Source organism: Colobus angolensis, unplaced genomic scaffold, assembly GCF_000951035.1.
Source record: "Colobus angolensis palliatus isolate OR3802 unplaced genomic scaffold, Cang.pa_1.0 Scaffold365, whole genome shotgun sequence".
Classification (NCBI taxonomy): domain Eukaryota; kingdom Metazoa; phylum Chordata; class Mammalia; order Primates; family Cercopithecidae; genus Colobus; species Colobus angolensis.
The window spans coordinates 751,293-766,940 of record NW_012116988.1 but is presented as its reverse complement, the minus strand read 5'-3'; the positions used below and the strand labels follow the sequence as shown (position 1 = coordinate 766,940).

The 15,648-nt window shown below is 38.6% G+C and overlaps 1 protein-coding gene across 2 annotated transcripts in view; it reads left to right on the top strand.

Annotated features, from left to right (window-relative positions):
- The first annotated feature begins 3,874 nt into the window (after positions 1-3,874).
- The window catches only part of ZNF681 (zinc finger protein 681), a 12,566-nt gene continuing 792 nt past the window's right edge, over positions 3,875-15,648 (top strand). The window contains exons 1-5 of one of the 2 annotated variants that reach the window (XM_011953517.1): positions 3,875-3,996; positions 4,503-4,598; positions 14,025-14,369; positions 14,538-15,377; positions 15,462-15,605. In XM_011953517.1, coding sequence (XP_011808907.1) covers positions 3,963-3,996; positions 4,503-4,598; positions 14,025-14,369; positions 14,538-15,377; positions 15,462-15,605 — 1,459 coding nt within the window. In that variant the 5' untranslated portion in view covers positions 3,875-3,962. Of the gene's footprint in view, positions 3,997-4,502; positions 4,599-14,024; positions 15,378-15,461; positions 15,630-15,648 lie in introns of both variants that reach the window. The other variant, XM_011953518.1, reaches the window with a different exon arrangement.

The window sequence follows — 15,648 nt, the reverse complement described above, 5'->3', positions numbered from 1 at the left end:
AAAAAAAAAAAAATTGAAAAATTTTTATTTATTTCTAAGTATAGTCTTTTATAATATATATTTTTTTCTATTTAAGTTTTGGGATACAAGTGCAGAACGTGTAGGTTTGTTACATAGGTATACATGTGTCATGGTGGTTTGCTGTACTTATCAACCCATCATTTAGGTTTTAAGCCCAGCATGCATTAGCTATTTATCCTAATGCTCTTTCTCTCCTCATCGCCCCACACCCCGACTGGCCCGGGTGTATGTGGTTTCTCTCCTTGTGTTTATGAGTGCTCGTTGTTCAATTCTTACTAATGAGTGACAACATGCAGTGTTTGGTTTTCTGTTCCTGTGTTAGTTTTCTGAGGATAATAGCTTTCAGCTGCATCCATGTCCCTGCAAAATACATGATCTCATTCCTTTTTATGGCTGCATAGTATTCCATGGTTGTGTATGTACCACATTTTCTTTATCCATTCTATCATTGATGGGCATTTAGGTTGGTTCCATATCTTTGCTACTGTAAACAGTGATGCAATAAACATATGTGTCTTTATAGTAGAATGATTTATATTCTTGTGAGTATATACTCTGGAATGGTATCACTGGGTCAGATGGTATTTCTGGTCCTAGATCCTTGAGGAATCACCACACTGTCTTCCACAATGGTTGAACTAATTTATATTCCCACCAACATTGTAAAAGCATTCATATTTCTCCACAGCCTCACCAGCATTTATTGTTTCTTGACTTTTTAATAATTACCATTCTGACCGGTGATTTATTTAGGTCTGGTGTTATAGATCTAATACCACTTTCTTTTCTCATAGAGAATAGATCAGAGAATGTTCCTGTGTAAAAAAAAATTATTTTATTGAGTAATTTCAGTCATTTATGTAAGTCAGAACCAGTTCTCTTCACTTTGTTTTACCTTGAGTCAAATTATAAATTCTTTCCATGGCCACTTTGTAAATATGTATGTGTATGTGTGTGTGTGTTTTTCAGGAACCATTGAGATTTAGGGATGTGGCCATAGAATTCTCTCTGGAGGAGTGGCAATGCCTGGACACTATACAGCAGAATTTATATAGGAATGTGATGTTAGAGAACTACAGAAACCTGGTCTTCTTGGGTGAGGATAACTTCAATACAGAATTCCTATTATATCCTAAAGGTTTCATTTTTCTTTTTTGTGTAATGTTTTTAGGTAATTTATGCTTTGCATAAGTGAGTTTCAGATCCCTGTTTCTATAAAACTCTTAGGGTTTCATGTCTGTAGAAAAGAATTTCTTTAAGCTGTTTCATCTTGCCCTGAACTTTCTGCATTCCTGAGCTAATCTGTATTCTTCACTCTAGATTAGAGTGGTAATTCCAGAAGTTTAGTGGCATAAAATATTATTGCCCACACTTTAAAATCTAATTGCCGGCCGGGCGCGGTGGCTCAAGCCTGTAATCCCAGCACTTTGGGAGGCTGAGGCGGGCAGAACACGAGGCCAGGCTGTTGGAGGCAGCCTGCCGAGTAGTTGTAATTACAGACATGTGCCACCACGCCCGCTAAATTGTTTTCTTTTCATATGGCCATTAGAAAAATAGATGAAGCAGTCATGGTCCCTACAATCCAGGAGCTTTTAGTCTAGACTAACAGCTGGATAAATGGTTAAATTAAACATCATATAATTGGTACAATAAACAGATGTGTGCAGAAAACTTGGGCTCTATTTGTGCCACTTTCTTTATATAATTGTGACTTGTGATGTCATCACCTGAAGGGATATTTATTTCTTTTACCTTGTTAATACATATGTATCTTTTAATCAAATTACCCTAGAAAACCTTTATAAATTTGTTTAAATTGCTTATTAGTCTATGTTACATATAATTGATAGGGCAGTGTCTAAGAAAGGTTAAAATTATACAAACTCTGAGATTTAAATTTTTTTTTTAAGGTAAGTTTAGGAAAAACAGAACTGGAAATATCCCAGTAGCATAGAGAACAGAATTCTACATAGAGTCCACTCGCTGCCCCAGTTCTGCTCAAGTTCACCTTTTTGGAGGCCTTATATAGGTCTGGCCCTACCCTGAGGTGTTGTCTCATAGAACTGATTAGTGGAGATCAGAGTTTTGACTGGTGAATTCTGCTGCCTTTCTAGAGCTGGTGCTTACAATTCCTGAAACACAAAAGCAAATAAATTTTAAAAATAAAGTATATATTTTAGGGTTATAATTTTTTATTGAAACTAGTACTTGCATTCTCTCTAGCAACTTGTTTTCTATTTCTACAGATCTAGGAGTTGCTCCACAAGTCACAAAAAAGTAAACATAAAGAATATAAATTTTTCTGAAATACGTTAAATTCCTTCTGCATTTCTGTCTATATTTAGCTTTTATTGTTTATATTTTTAAAAAAAAATCAGTGACAGAGAAACAGAAGAAATAAAAATGCTGGACTTTTAATCTAAATCCTGGGAATTATTAAACAGTACCAGCTCCCAGGGTGTTATAAAAATTAAATTATATAATGTGTTATCTCAGGCACAGTGCCCTGTAACATAATCTTTTTTCTTTTTTCTTTTGTTGTATCTCAGCACTTTTAACTATAACTTTTATAAGCCGATTGAGGTGGCTCATGCCTGTAATCCCAGCATTTTGGGAGGCCATGGCAAGTGGATCACGAGGTGAGGAGTTTGAGACCAGCCTGGCCAACATGGTGAAAGCCTGTCTCTACTAAAAATACAAACATTAGCCAGGTGTGGTGATGGACATCTGTAATCCCAGCTACTCTGGAGGCTGAGGTTGGAGAATTGCTTGAACCCATGAGACAGAGGTTGCAGTGAGCCAAGATCATGTCATGGCACTCCAGCTTGGGTGACAGAGTGAGACTGCAACTCAAAAAAAAAAAAAAAAAAATTGAAAAATTTTTATTTATTTCTAAGTATAGTCTTTTATAATATATATTTTTTTCTATTTAAGTTTTGGGATACAAGTGCAGAACGTGTAGGTTTGTTACATAGGTATACATGTGTCATGGTGGTTTGCTGTACTTATCAACCCATCATTTAGGTTTTAAGCCCAGCATGCATTAGCTATTTATCCTAATGCTCTTTCTCTCCTCATCGCCCCACACCCCGACTGGCCCGGGTGTATGTGGTTTCTCTCCTTGTGTTTATGAGTGCTCGTTGTTCAATTCTTACTAATGAGTGACAACATGCAGTGTTTGGTTTTCTGTTCCTGTGTTAGTTTTCTGAGGATAATAGCTTTCAGCTGCATCCATGTCCCTGCAAAATACATGATCTCATTCCTTTTTATGGCTGCATAGTATTCCATGGTTGTGTATGTACCACATTTTCTTTATCCATTCTATCATTGATGGGCATTTAGGTTGGTTCCATATCTTTGCTACTGTAAACAGTGATGCAATAAACATATGTGTCTTTATAGTAGAATGATTTATATTCTTGTGAGTATATACTCTGGAATGGTATCACTGGGTCAGATGGTATTTCTGGTCCTAGATCCTTGAGGAATCACCACACTGTCTTCCACAATGGTTGAACTAATTTATATTCCCACCAACATTGTAAAAGCATTCATATTTCTCCACAGCCTCACCAGCATTTATTGTTTCTTGACTTTTTAATAATTACCATTCTGACCGGTGATTTATTTAGGTCTGGTGTTATAGATCTAATACCACTTTCTTTTCTCATAGAGAATAGATCAGAGAATGTTCCTGTGTAAAAAAAAATTATTTTATTGAGTAATTTCAGTCATTTATGTAAGTCAGAACCAGTTCTCTTCACTTTGTTTTACCTTGAGTCAAATTATAAATTCTTTCCATGGCCACTTTGTAAATATGTATGTGTATGTGTGTGTGTGTTTTTCAGGAACCATTGAGATTTAGGGATGTGGCCATAGAATTCTCTCTGGAGGAGTGGCAATGCCTGGACACTATACAGCAGAATTTATATAGGAATGTGATGTTAGAGAACTACAGAAACCTGGTCTTCTTGGGTGAGGATAACTTCAATACAGAATTCCTATTATATCCTAAAGGTTTCATTTTTCTTTTTTGTGTAATGTTTTTAGGTAATTTATGCTTTGCATAAGTGAGTTTCAGATCCCTGTTTCTATAAAACTCTTAGGGTTTCATGTCTGTAGAAAAGAATTTCTTTAAGCTGTTTCATCTTGCCCTGAACTTTCTGCATTCCTGAGCTAATCTGTATTCTTCACTCTAGATTAGAGTGGTAATTCCAGAAGTTTAGTGGCATAAAATATTATTGCCCACACTTTAAAATCTAATTGCCAACACTAATTTTTGATTTGTTGTACTGGACAGTGAAATTAAGAACTAACAAATTTAAAATATTTTCTAAATATTTAGAAATTTCTTTTATAAATCAGTATTTTGGAATTGATTTACAAGAATCTTCCATTTCACCTTCTTTACTGAGCACATTGCCATGTTGGTGATTAGAGAATATGAGCAAGATTTATGTTATTTTTTTTCAATAAAACAGGTATTGCTGTCTCTAAGCCAGATCTGATCACCTGTCTGGAGCAAGAAAAAGAGCCTTGTACTAGAAAGAGACATAGGATGGTGGCCAAACCCCCAGGTAGGTGAGACTGAAAGTGAATACAACAGGTAACATAGATGAACGGTTTAAAGATCAAAGAAAAAGCTAGTCCTTAATAATGTGATTTGGGAAGCTATGTTCCAAAGGAAATAGTTTCTGGAAAGCCTGAGTTTTTCTTTTCTTTTCTTTTTTTTTTCCTTTGAGAGATGGAGTCTTACTCTGTCACCCAGGCTGGAGTGCAGTGGCACAATCTCGATCTCAGCTCACTTCTGGAAAGCCCAAGTTTTTAGTTTTTCTTTTCTTTTTTTTTTTTCTTTTGAGAGATGGAGTCTCGTTCTGTCACCCAGGCTGGAGTGCAGTGGCACAGTCTTGGCTTCACTGCAACCTCCACCTCCAGGGTTCAAGTGATTCTCCTGCCTCAGCTTCCCAAGTAGCTGGGACTACAGGTGTGCACCACCATGCCCAGCTAATTTTTGTATTTTTTTTAGTAGAGACGGGGTTTCACTGTGTGTTGACCAGGCTGGTCTTGAACTCCTAACCTCAGGTGATTCACCCGCCTCTGAAAGTGCTGGGATTACAGGCATGAGCCACAGCACCTGGCTGAGTTTTTCTGTTTTGCTCTCACATAAGAGCGTCTTCTGTCTTATGCTTTTAAGTTCTCTTAGGACTCTGCTTTCCCTTCAGTGATCTGCCTACTAATTTAGAGTGAGAGCCAAAGTCTTCTTAATGGCATATAAGAGACTGCACAATCTGAGTGCTTTTCCATTGTTTTGGGGGACACACAGATATCTGCATAATTTTGGGAAACTCTATGTTAAACTATTTTTTAAGTTCTCTTTTTACATCATCTTTGAAATGTGTGAGAGAAGTAGGTTTTTGTTCCTTTTTCTGCACATTCCATCCTGTTTGTATTACTATAGTCTTCAAATATAGTTTGAAATTATAAAGCATGATGTCGTTCGGCTTTGTTTTTATTTTCTCAAGAGTGCTTTCACTATTCAAAGTTTATTGTCGTTTCATATGTAAATTTTAGACTTGTATTTTTCATTACTGTAAAACGCCACTGGAATTTTGATAGGGAGTTTATTGGATCTATAGATCAAGTGCCATTTGAATCTATAGATCTAAGTGCCATTAACATGGCACTTTTTATTTTGAGATGAAATCTCACTCTTTCGCCAGGCTGGAGTGCAGTGGCACAATCTTGGCTCACTGAAACCTCTCCCTTCCAGGTTCAAGCTATTATCCTGCCTCAGCCCCCCAAGTAGCTGGAACTACAGGAGCCTACCATTTTTTTGTTTTAGTATACTAAGAGACAGTTTCACTATGTTGACCAGGATGGTCTCCATCTCTTGACCTCCTGATCTGCCTGCCTCAGCCTCCCAAGGTGCTGGGATTACAGGCGTGAGCCACCGCGCCCGGCCAACGTGGTACTTTAACAGTATTTATTCTTTCAATCTATAGACATGAAATATTTCTAAATTTATTTGTGTCTTTTCTAATTTCTTTCATTGATATATCTTTCATTGTAAAGATTTTCTACCTCTTTGATTACATTTCTTCTCAGAAATTTATTTTAATGCTGTCGTAAATAGAATTTTTTTTTTGTTTGTTTCTTTTTTGAGACAGAGTCTCACTCTGTTGCCCAGGCTGGAGTACAGTGGCGAAATCTCGGCTCACAGCAACCTCTGCCTCCCAGGTTCAAGCAATTATCCTGCCTCAGCCTCCCAAATAGCTGGGACTACAGGCACCATGCCTGGCTAATTTTTGTATTTTTAGTATAGATGGGTTTCAGTATGTTGACCAGGCTAGTCTCGAACTCCTGACCTTGTGATCCATCCGCCTCGGCCTCCCAAAGTGCTGGTATTACAGGCATGAGCCACCATGCCCGGCCCTTGTCTTCAGTTTCAATGGCTCTTTTTCATTTTTTTGACTAATTCTTTTGCCACATACTTAATGTTCTTTGTTAAAATAGAAGCATTGACAGTAGGCAAAATGCAGTTTTGTACTAGTGTCTTTAAACTTGAAAACGCAAACACCTCTTCAAGTTTTTATAACCTGTTTTCAGAAGGTAAAGATCTTTTATTGGGCCCCCAGGGTAATGAGATGCCCTCTGGGTTTGTAGTGGGAAGGGGATATAGATTGGTCACAAGGCTGCTGGGTCTGAACTGGGGTCTACCTTCAGTTAGCTTCTTACAAGGCGTTTGGGTAGTTGTAATTCACATTTTATTTTTTGGACAGACTGAATTTCTCTCAAGACTTTGACCTGTAGGGCAGACACTTGGGCAGGTTTCTGCAGTCAGGTCTGTATATGATAAGTCTTTTTTTTTTGAGACGGAGTCTTGCTCTGTCACCCAGGCTGGAGTGCAGTGGCTGGATCTCAGCTCACTGCAAGCTCCGCCTCCCGGGTTTACGCCATTCTCCTGCCTCAGCCTCCCGAGTAGCTGGGACTACAGGCGCCAGCCACCTCGCCCGGCTAGCTTTTTGTATTTTTTAGTAGAGACGGGGTTTCACATGGTCTCGAACTCCTGACCTCGTGATCCGCCCGTCTCGGCCTCCCAAAGTGCTGGGATTACAGGCTTGAGCCACCGCGCCCGGCCGATAAGTCTTATTTAAGAATGTGGTTGAGTATGGCATTCACTGTGTATCAGAGAGGATTTTTCCAGGTCACTGAGTGGGTTTCAACATAGGCAGAACTGGCTGTGAACTGTGGCTCAGGTGTCTGAAACTGAGTCATTGAACTGCTTCAGGGACCACAGTAAAGGCCAAGGTCTGCAGGCCTGCTGCATGGCTATAAGTGGGTATCTTTCTCAAGGCCTCTGAAAGGGTGTGACCTCTTACAGACTGTGGCTGGGAAAAGTATGAGATGATTACGGGGTAACTTCAGAATTATCAGAAGACCAAGTTGGGTAGGCCATTTCCTGGTTTATACTGAAAAACAGGAGTTCTGTAGTTTGCCACCTGCCTTCTGAAAAGGAGCACTCCTCAGAATTGGGCATTAGCAGTTTCACAACTCCCTCTGTGGGTCTCAAAGCTCTTCTAAAGGCACTTAATTTGGAGATTGAGTCTTGCTACATAACCCAGGCTGGTTTTGAAATCCTGGCCTGAAGCAATTTTCCAACCTCAGACCGGGTGCGGTGGCTCACGCCTGTAATGCCAGCACTTTGGGAAGCCAAAGTGGGCAGATCACGAGGTCAGGAGATAGAGACCATCCAGGCTCACATGGTGAAACCCCGTCTCTACAAAAAATACAGAAAAAAAATTAGCCAGGCATGGTGGCAGGCGCCTGCAGTCCCGGCTACTCAGGAGGCTGAGGCAAGAGAATGGCATGGACCCGGGAGGCAGAGGTTGCAGTAAGCGGAGACTGTGCCACTGCACTCCAGCCTGGGTGACAGCAAGACTCTGTCTCAAAAAAAAAAAATTGTCTCTAGTTTCTTTTAAATGCTTATTTATTAAAAGTTTCTCATTAGTTTCTTTTAAATGCTTATTTATTAAAATTTTTTCATTAGAATCTTCTGTTTATGATTGCACTTCATTTTCTTTGAAATTTTACTGCTGTGGAGCACATGCCAGTTATTCAAAATACCTGCCTTCTGTGAGTACACAGTCACATATTATAGTGATTTAGAGAATGGAATTTTTTTTTTTTGAGACGGAATCTTCTCTGTCTTCAGGCTAGAGTACAATGGCGCAGTCTAGGGTCACTGCAAATTCTGCCTCCCAGGTTGAAGCGATTCTCCTGCCTCAGACTCCGAGTAGCTAGGGTTGCATCCATGTGGCAAACTGGCTGGCTAATTTTGTATTTTTCGTAGAGACAGGGTTTCACCATGTTGGTCAGGCTGGTCTTGAACTCCCAACCTCAGGTGATCCACCCATCTCAGCCACCCAAAGTGCTGGGATTGCATGTGTGAGCCACCGCACCCAGCCTATTTAGAGAAATTTTTAATGGTGCATCAGTATTGCAAACCACATCTTTTTTTTTTTTTTTTGAGGTGGAGTTTTTAGGCTGGAGTGCAATGGTGCAGTCTCGACTCACTGCAACCTCCACCTGCCAGGTTCAAACAATTCTCCTGCCTCAGCCTCCCTAGTAGCTGGGATTACAGGCATATGCCACCATGCCTGGCTGATTTTGTACTTTTTTTTCAGTAGAGACGGAGTTTCTCCATTTTGGTCAGGCTGGTCTTGAACCCCCAACCTCAGGTGACCCACTTACCTCGGCCTCCCAAAGTGCTGGGATTACAGGTGTGAGCCACTGCGCCTGGTCTTTTTTTTTTTTTTGGAGATGCAGTCTCAATCTGTTGCCTAGGCTGAAGTGCAGTGGAGTGATTTCAGCTCACTGCAACCTCTGCCTCCCATGTTCAAGGGATCCTACCACTTGAGCCTCCGGAGTATCTAGGACTACAGGCACATTCCACGAGGCCTGGCTGATTTTCATATTTTTGGTAAAGATGGGGTTTCCCCATGTTGGCCAGGCTGGTCTCCTACTTCTGACCTCAGGTGATTTGTCCACCTCAGCCTCCCTAAGTGCTGGGATTACAGGCGTGAGCCACCACACCTGGCTGCAAACCATATTTTGAGTAAACATTTAAAATCTCTCATTATTGTTTTCTGGTTCATACTAGTATTTTTTTTAGTGTAGGTTTCTTAATATTAGTTTCTTGTGCTTTTTAATTTTACATTTGTATTATAATTTCAGACAATTTGCAATTCTGTTTGTACATTTTAAGTCAATGTGGCATTTACTTAAGAGATACATCAGCCATATGTCTTATCACAATGACAATATATATATTTGTGTGTTTATCTATAAATATAACCGCAATTTTGGTTATGACTTATCTTGTATATATTCTTTCTTAGTTGATTTTTTTTTCTTTTTCTTTTTCTTTCTTTTTTTTTGAGATGGAGTCTTACTCTGTCTCCCAGGCTGGAGTGCAATGGCATGATCTTGGCTAACTGCAACCTCTGCCTCCCAGGTTCAAGCAATTCTCCAGTCTCAGCCACCCAAGTAACTGGGATTACAGGCGCATGTCACCACACCCAGATAATTTTTGTATTTTTAGTAGAGATGGGGTTTCATATATTGGCCAGGCTGGTCTCAAACTTCCAACCTCAGGTGATCTGCTCACCTCGGTCTCCCAAAGTGCTGAGATTACTGGCATGAGCCACTGTGCCTGGCCCACGGCCCCCCCCACCCCGACTTTTTTTTTTCTTAATTTTCAGTGGTTGTTTTATCTTGTCTAATTGAGTAGTCATGGAAATAGTTTTATTTTCACCATGTGTTTAATGATGAATATGTATTTGCTCTGTGTGAGAGAAGCACTTTTGTAATTTGAAGATAATTTGTGGAAAGATTTATGATTCTGTGTTTTTTCAGATTTGTTTTGAGAAAAATTAATTGTAAAAAGACATAACATAAAATTTACCATCTTAAGTCTGTTGAAGCGTACATTTCAGGGCCAGGCATGGTTGTGGCTTACATGTGTAATCCCATAATTTGGGGATGTTAAGGCAGGAGGATTGCTTGATCCCAAAACTTTGAGACCAGCCTGGGTAACATATGGAGATTCCCTCTCTACAATTTTTTTTTTTTTTTTTAACCCAGGCATGGTTGTGTGCAACTGTGGTCCCAGCTCTTTGAAAGATTGAGGGAGGAAGATTACTTGAGTCTGGGAATTTGAGGCCACACTTAGCCATAATTGTGCCACTGCACTCTGCCTTGCGTGACAGAATGAGACTCTGTCTCAAAAAAAAGCTGTACATATCAGGCATGTTAAGTATATTCACATTGTTATGCAAAAGACTTCTAAAAATTTTACATCTTATAAAACTAAAACTCAATATCCTTTAAATAACAGCTGAACATTTTACCCTTTCTCCAGCCCTTGACAAATATCCTTCTACTTTCTGTTTTTATGAGTGTAACTACTTAAGATATCTACTATAAATGAGATCATATAGTATCCATCATTTTGTTACTGGCTTATTTCAGGTGACATAATATTTTCAAAGTTTGTCTTAAAGTGTGTCAATATTTTTTTTAAGGCTGAATAATATTCCATTGTACTTATATGTTATATTTTTTGATGTATTTATAAGTCAAAAAAGGGTTGCTTCAAGTCTTTGGGTTTTGTGAATACTGCTACAGTAAACATCAGTGTGCAGATATGCCTTCTAGGTCCTACATTGCAGAGTTTGCATATCAATTTACAAATTGAATTGTTGTATTTAATAATTCCATTTTGAGTTATTTGAGTAACATTTATAACATTTAAAAACAGTGGCTGCATCCTTGTTTTACACCAACAGTAACAGGTTTTCAGTTCATCAACAGTTTTAATGTTTTTAAAAAATTGATAGTGGCCATTCTAATTGGTTTGAGTTGATTTTTTCACGTGATTTTTATGCATTTCTGTACAAATGTAATTTCCTATGTCCTTTCAAATGCTGTTTCCCATTTTTGTATTTTTTTTGATGAAAACTAATTTCAATTATTAGTCCATTTAAGACTTGTTTATATATTCTCAGTATTAACTGCCATGGACTTTGCTTGACTGAACAAAGGAAGATGAATGCGGGAATAAAGACAAAAACAAAAGAGTATATTTGGAAGAAGGGGTCAGGGGGCTCCTTGCTTCTAGTGAACAAGGGCCCTGAACTTCTATAGCCCTTTGTATTTATTGAGTAAAAGAGATAGGGAGAAGGGAGAAGGGGGTGGTTGTCAGTCACCTAGGGCAGGCTTGCACTACTGCATTCTTTGAACAGTAGTCTCCAGATATTCCAGTAGATAACCTCAAGGAGCACAGCACGGCACCAGGGAGTGACTGCCCTCAGCAAACCTTCTGGTGGCAGGCACAGATGTGAATTTGCCTACATCCTGCACTCATGATAAACAGTTTGCTGTTTGATCACATAGCCTTCAGTGGAATGCTGAGTTGGTCATGACCCTTGGGTCTTTAGCTCCCTACAGTTAACTCTTACCACATATAATTTGCAAATATTTTTGCTTATTTTCTACAAGGTATTGTCACTCTAGTGTTTTTTTGATGTGTGGAAATTTTGAAGTGTAGTGTAGTTACTTTTTTCTTTGTTGTTCATGCATTTAATGTTATATCAAAAAAAAATGATGCCAAGACCAACATCACATCATTTCTCTTTTTTTCTAAGAGATTTGTTAGTAATTTTTATATGTTTAAGTATTTTATTTAAAATATTTTTTGTATATGATACAAAGAAAGAATCCAGCTTTATCAGCGTTGGTGTCCAGTTTTCAACATGATTTTTTGAAGAGATTGTCTTTTCTCTATTGTGTGCTCATGGCAACGTTGTAAAAGATTATTTAATCATATACCGAAGAGTGTATTTCTGGGCTCTCTATTCTGTTTTTTCATCTGTTTATCTGTCTTTGTGTCAGTACCACCTTGTATTTGTAGCTATTAATATATTTTAAAATCTAGATATGTAACACCTCCTTGTTCTTTTTCATGAGTGTTTGGCTGTAGTTTATAATCAAATTTAAAAATTTTAAACAATATTCTTGTAAAAATTGTGCTTTGGGGATTTTTATAGAAATTATATTGAATGTATTCATTACTGTAAGTTGTACAGACATCTTTGAAAAATTAAATTTTTTGACCCTTGAGTAAAACTATGTTGAAGAGTATGTGTTATTTTCATATATATTTGGATTTGCCAGTTTTACTTGTGCTCTCAATTTCCAGTTTCATTCAGTTTTAGTCAGAAAACAGTGTATAATTTTTATTTTCTTACATTTATTTGTTGTTGTTGTTTTGGGACAGGATCTGTTTCTGTTACCTAGACTGGAGTGCAGTTACTGCAGCCTCAACCTTCGGGGCTCAAGTGCTCCTTTCACCTCAGCCTCCTGAGTAGCTGGGACTACAGAGATATACTACCATGCCTGGCTAATTTATTGATTATTTGTAGGGACAGAGTACTACTATGTTGCCTAGGCTGGTCTCAAACTTCTGACGCCAAGAGATCCTCCCATCTTGGTCTCCCAAAGTGTTGAAATTATAGGCATGAGCCACAGCACCCACCTGGTATTCTTAAATTTAATAAGACTTGTTGTGTATCCTAACAGAATACACCAGATGCAAATAAGAATATTGTGTATTTTCTTGCTTTTAACTGGAAAGTTTTTTACATGTCTGTCAAGCCTTGTTGGTCTATGATATAACCTAAATGTTCACATTCCCCAAATATTATGCTGCAATGCAGTCCTCAATGTTGGATGCAGAACCTGGTGGGAGGTGTTTGGGTCACGGGGGCAAGTTTCTCATGAATGGCTTGACATCACCCTCTTGGTAATCAATGTTCAGTTACTCTTTGCATTTCACCATGATTGTAAGCTTTGTGAAACCCTCACCAGAAGCTGATGCTGGCACACACTTCTTGTACAATATGCCAAAGTGTGTGCCAAATAACCTTTTTTCGTTTTTTCTTTCCTTTCTTTCTCTCTCTCTTTTGTGTTTTTTTTTTTTTTTTTTTGGAGACATAGTCTCACTCTGTCACCTAGGCTGGACTGCAGTGGCACAATCTTGGCTCACTGCAACCTCCACCTCACTGGTTCAAGTGATTCTCCTGCCTCAGCCTCCTGAGTAGCTGGGATTACAGGCACGCACCACCATGCCTGGCTAATTTTGTATTTTTAGTAGAGACAGGGTTTCACCATGTTGGTCAGGCTGGTCTCAAACTCCTGACCTCAGTTGATTCGCCTGTCTTGGCCTCCCAAAGTGCTGTGATTACAGGCATGAGCCACTGCATGCTGCCCACCTTTTTTCTTTATAAATTATCCGCTCTCAGGTATACGTCTATATGCAAAATAATTGAAGTTGGCAATTTTAAAGGTATTATGTTATATTGGGGAGCAGAAAGATCTGTGTTGGGTAAATGTAACAGACTTTTCTTTCTATGTGGCTCTTTGCATTCTGCTCACACACTTAACTAATTTATAAATTTTCCACAAATGTATTTTGGTCAATGTGTTTTTGTTACATTTATATTTCTATTAAGAAATTAAGGCCTTTGGGCTGGGCACAATGGCTCATGCCTGTAATCCCAGCATTTTGGGAGGCTGAGGTGGTCAGGAATTTGAGACCAGCCTGGCCAACATGGTGAAACCCCATTTCTACTAAAAATACAAAAATTAGCTGGGCATGGTGGCGCATGCCTGTAATCCTAGCTACTCAGGAGGCTGAGGCAAGAGAATTGTTTGAATCTGGGAGGCAGAGTTTTCAGTGAGCTGAGATCACGCTGCTGCAGACCAACCCAAGTGACAGATTGAGACTCCATCTCAGAAAAAAAAAAAAAGAAGAAGAAATTAGGGCCTTTGGTATTTTGCTATGCCATCTTGCTTATGTAATTTGTATAATGGTATAGGTTGGATTTGTAAAGTATATTTAGAGTCTATCAAGTGAAGTCATTTGTTATTTTTATTTCTTTCAGTTACTTGTTCTCATTTTGCCCAAGACTTTTCACCAGAGCAGAACATAAAAGATTCTTTCCAAAAAGTGACACTGAGAAGGTATGGAAAATGTGAACATGAGAATTTACAGTTAAGAAAATGTGGTAAAAGTGTGGATGAGTGCAAGTTGCAAAAAGGAGGTTACAATGGACTTAACCAATGTTTGCCAGCTACCCAGAGCAAACTATTTCATTGTGATGAATATATGAAAATCTTTCATAAATTTTCAAATTTAAATGGACATAAGATAAGACACACCAGAACAAAACCTTTTAAATGTAAAGAATTTGGCAAATCATTTTGCATGTTTTCAAACCTAACTCAACATAAAATAACTTGTACTAGAGTAAATTTCTACAAATATGAAGACTGTGGAAAAGCCTTTAATGGATCCTTAATCTTTACTAAACATAAAAGAATTCATAGTGGAGGGAAACTGTACAAATGTGAAGAATGTGGCAAAGCCTGTAACCAGTTCACAAACCTTACTACACATAAGGTAATTTACACTACAGAGAAACTCTACAAATGTGAAGATTGTAGCGAAGCCTTTAACCTGTCGTCACACATTACAACACATAAAATAATTCATACTGGAGAGAATCCCTACAAATGTGAAGAATGTGGCAAAGCCTTTAATCGGTCCTCAACCCTTACTACACATAAGATAATTCATACTAGAGAGAAACTCAATGAATGTGAGGAATGCGGCAAAGCTTTCAACCAGCCGTCACACCTCAGCAGACATAAGATAATTCATACTGAAGAGAAAGCCTACAAATGTGAAGAATGTGGTAAAGCCTTTAACCAGCACTCACACCTTACCAGACATAAGATAATTCATACTAGAGAGAAGCCCTACAAATGTGAAGAATGTGGCAAAGCCTTTAATCAGTCCTCAACCCTTACTAAACATAAGATAATTCATAGTAGAGAGAAACTCAATGAATGTGAGGAATGTGGCAAAGCTTTCCACCAGCCCTCACACCTCAGCAGACATAAGAGAATTCATACTGGAGAGAAAGCCTACAAATGTGAAGAATGTGGTAAAGCCTTTAACCGGCCCTCACACCTTACCAGACATAAGATAATTCATACTGGAGAGAAAGCCTACAAATGTGAAGAATGTGGTAAAGCCTTTAACCGGCCCTCAAACCTTACTGCACATAAGATAATTCATACTGGAGAGAAGCCCTACAAATGTGAAGAATGTGGCAAAGCCTTTAACTGGTCTTCAACTCTTACTAAACATAAGGTAATTCATACTGGAGAGAAGCCCTACAAATGTGAAGAATGTGGCAAAGCCTTTAATCGGTTCTCAACCCTTACTACACATAAGATAATTCATACTAGAGAGAAACTCAATGAATATAAGGAATGTGGCAAAGCTTTCCACCAGCCCTCACACCTCAGCAGACATAAGATAATTCATACTGGAGAGAAAGCCTACAAATGTGAAGAATGTGGTAAAGCCTTTAACCAGTCCTCACGCCTTACTACACATAAGATGATTCATACTGGAGAGAAGCCCTACAAATGTGAAGAATGTGGCAAAGCCTTTAGTCGTTCCGTACACCTTACTACACATAAGAGAATTCATACTGG